Source organism: Gossypium raimondii, chromosome 9 (assembly GCF_025698545.1).
Source record: "Gossypium raimondii isolate GPD5lz chromosome 9, ASM2569854v1, whole genome shotgun sequence".
Classification (NCBI taxonomy): Eukaryota; Viridiplantae; Streptophyta; class Magnoliopsida; order Malvales; family Malvaceae; genus Gossypium; species Gossypium raimondii.
The window spans coordinates 44,474,947-44,478,304 of NC_068573.1; the positions used below are offsets into that span (position 1 = coordinate 44,474,947).

General features: G+C 38.6%; 1 protein-coding gene across 1 annotated transcript; it reads right to left on the reverse strand.

The window, feature by feature from the left end:
* Nucleotides 1–2,228: 2,228 nt before the first annotated feature.
* On the reverse strand, nucleotides 2,229–3,358 carry LOC105800125 (uncharacterized). The gene has a single exon (XM_012631053.2). It carries the CDS (start codon nucleotides 3,072–3,074, stop codon nucleotides 2,355–2,357), a length of 720 nt encoding a protein of 239 aa, XP_012486507.1. The 5' UTR covers nucleotides 3,075–3,358; the 3' UTR covers nucleotides 2,229–2,354.

A 3,358-nucleotide genomic window follows, 5' to 3' on the forward strand; every position in this document is an offset into this window, starting at 1 on the left:
CGGGCATATTCTTGTATTTTATGGAAAAAAAAATGGGGGCGATGATGATATAAGTAACAGGATATGCAGTTAGAAAAGATGTTTACCTGCTGGACATTTTAAAATGCAACCCTACCATTAAGGGCAAAAACTATATGTAAAATGCATGCGTGCTTGCATTGGCGAATCTTAGATGTTTAAGTCCATATTTAATCAATAAATTATAGTCATACACCTGAATAATTACAACTAAGACTTGGGTGACAGGCGATGTCCGAGTTTCAACTTCGCCCTCCACATTGCCCTCGTGGAACTTGGAAGTTAGGTGCTCCCAAGACACATACCCGATAAAGCACTTTGATTTACATAGAGCCAGGCACTACAACTTCACCCATTTAGTGCAAAAGATTGGCTTTCAAAAGAACGACATTGCAAGTAATGGGTACAAATTCATTTAAAGCCAAGATATGATATTGACTAAATTTTGCAATTGAAATAAAAGGAAGTCATTCTAATGTTTATCATTGATTAATGGTGTGTAATCACCAGAAACTTTTACCACTGATTAAAATAATTTCCTCGCTACTGAAAGTGATTGCACACCTTTAGCTGTCTTGCGAGTTCATTAGCATGAAGAAAGTGTAGTAAGGGCATTACTCAAATGCATTACAGTCAGAGATCATCCGTTTTCCATTCTAGAGTTGTGTGCTGATGCTTCAATGTAAATACTGTAACTAAAATACCATTCAGATCACTTTTCTGCCAACATACCTATGTGGTTGGTGGCAAATAGTAGTTCTATTTTGTCCTTTGAAAGGGTGAAAGGAATCCCTATAATTCTTGCATTATTGCTGACGAAAGCACGAACACAAAATCATCCTCTTGTTGTCTGATTCCCTTGTTAGCATGCCCGAAAATAAGCTATATGAAAAACAGACAAGGAGTTGGAGATTGGTAACACAAGTAACACATCCATGCACAGAGATTACTATTACACTTATCATTCACCACTTCGGCTGGCAAATTATGATTATTATTTTTCCCGCTATTTTAGTTTGCTTACATAAGGAGATTTAGTGGAGGATCCGAGTAGCTAAAATCTGATTCAAATTTTCTCACGGATGCCATTGAACTAAGGTCCAGCTCCATTGCATCAACTTTAGCTATGGGGAATTTCCTTGACAATTGCTTCTTTGATATCTCTAGCGGCAACAATGTTTCTGACCCCCATTATTACATGAACACCACGCAGAGCTAGAACTCGTGTGTTTCAGTGTCAATACCACTGGATGCTCTCATAATCATGAATTTCAACAAGGAGAAGAAGGTGGTGAAAATAAGAGTGCCGGTTCACCATAACAAGTGAAGAGTCGGAGTTCAAGTGGTAAAAGTGGGAGAAGAAAAAACAAAGAGAGAAAAGGAGATCTTTAATTTTTCATACTTTACAGTATATATAAGGGATCATTCCTTGTCTTGTAGTGTTACGTAATTGACAGTACGAGAGTATGCATAATCATGATGTACTTGATGCTGTTACATGTTAATTATTACCATATGAAATAATATTTACTTTGTAAAATTCAAATACTAAAAAAACAACGCCCATAGCGATTGTATTTGCATCCATATGATTTTTAACTCGAGCTCCCTTGTACACCATCTACGTGCATTTTTATTTTTGGTTTTAGACTTTTTGAGTTAATGGTTTGTAAGTGAGATTTGGGCTTACCATGTAGCATTTGCTTATTCTTCTGTTGTTCACGGTGCTAGGTTGATTTTTAAATTAAGAGTTTTATTTATTAATTTACAAATATAACTATAAATTTAAATAAAATATAATAAGTATATTCTCAAACCGACCCAAAATCTTATCTAAATATAGATTTTTTAGACTCGAACTTCTGTCCAAACAGCCGAACACAGTGTCTTGATTATAGTTTTATTATCAAAGAGAGAGAGATGGTGGGTTAATATCTGCCCTTCTGTCACTGTTAATTAGGAGTTTGATGCTGTTAGCATGAGTGGATTAGGCCGAAATGATGCAAGAACGTAGAGTAGACAGAATGGACCCAACCTACTTCTAACTCACTACTTAGGGCAGGCTAGGGAATATGATCCATCCAAGAATCGTGACAAGGGCATCACTCATTCTACCATCTGTTGGACTAGAGTTTAACACCTTGGGACATGGAGTGGCTTCAAATGTTAGATTGCACATGTATGCATAAATGTTAGAAACCTCAACCATAAGATCAAAATTACAGAGACACATTATATAGAAGGATTAAAATTACATAAACCAAACCACACCACTTTAACTTTAGTGGGAAGATATGAAATGAGAACATTTCATTTCAACTACTCTACTATTGTATTCAGTCTTTGACCTTAGTTTCAGAGTAATACATCTTAAAAGCTTTAGGTAGATAAACAGGCAACAAGAACCCAAACAGATTGAAGCACCAAAACCCCATATTAGCCAAAGCCAGCACTCTTCCTACGTACACTCTCTTACCAGATCCCGCATACTCGTTATCCAACTTTGTAAACTCACACCTCAACCAGTCTACCAGGCTGAAAATCCTCCTCGTATTGTAAAATACCGGAACATAAACCCGAACCGGAATCGAAAACCTGTCTGAAAACGCCACTCCTTCCATGAAAACTTGACTTGCCAACAGAAATACATGCGGCGCCGCTGCCTTTATCCCTTGTTTATCGCCCTCCAGGATGCCGTGAAAGATGTACGCCACCGGGAGATAAAGCCCAATAATGGCACCCACCGTCACGTACAACCCAAGGATCTTGTTCCTTGGATCGAAAACCAAGGAATTTTGTGGAGAGATTTTCCGAGGGAAGGCAACTTTGAGAAGCAAGTACATGTAGAAGATAGAAAATACCACAAAGGCGAAGTCTTCGAGGCTGACCATGCCGCTCGCCGCCACGATGATCATAACGGCGAGACAATTGAGTTGCCTGAGGGTGAGAAATCGAGTCGGTTTAAGAGGATTGGGGTGGGATGATTTTTCATGGCCTTGAATTCCTTCATTTGGTAGGCTTATATCATTGCAGGTTGTACCAACCCCTCCTGACATCTTTTTTTCTTTCTCAGATGTGATGACGAATAGTAGCAGGTTTGTTTATCTTTCCTCTAGCAAAGAAAGAAAGTGAAAGAAATATTGTATGAAGATTTTTCCTGGAAAAGTTACAGTGCAGAGGAGAGTGAGAGAAAAGGCTTGGATGGGGTAAGTTAAGGAAGGGAGAAATGGAAAGTTGGAGAGGAGGTGATAGGAGGGTTGAGGTAATGAAGATGGAAATGTGGCAGCCGTGGAAGAGATCCAGGTGGACTTTGTACGGAAACCGAGGCTTGGAATTGGAA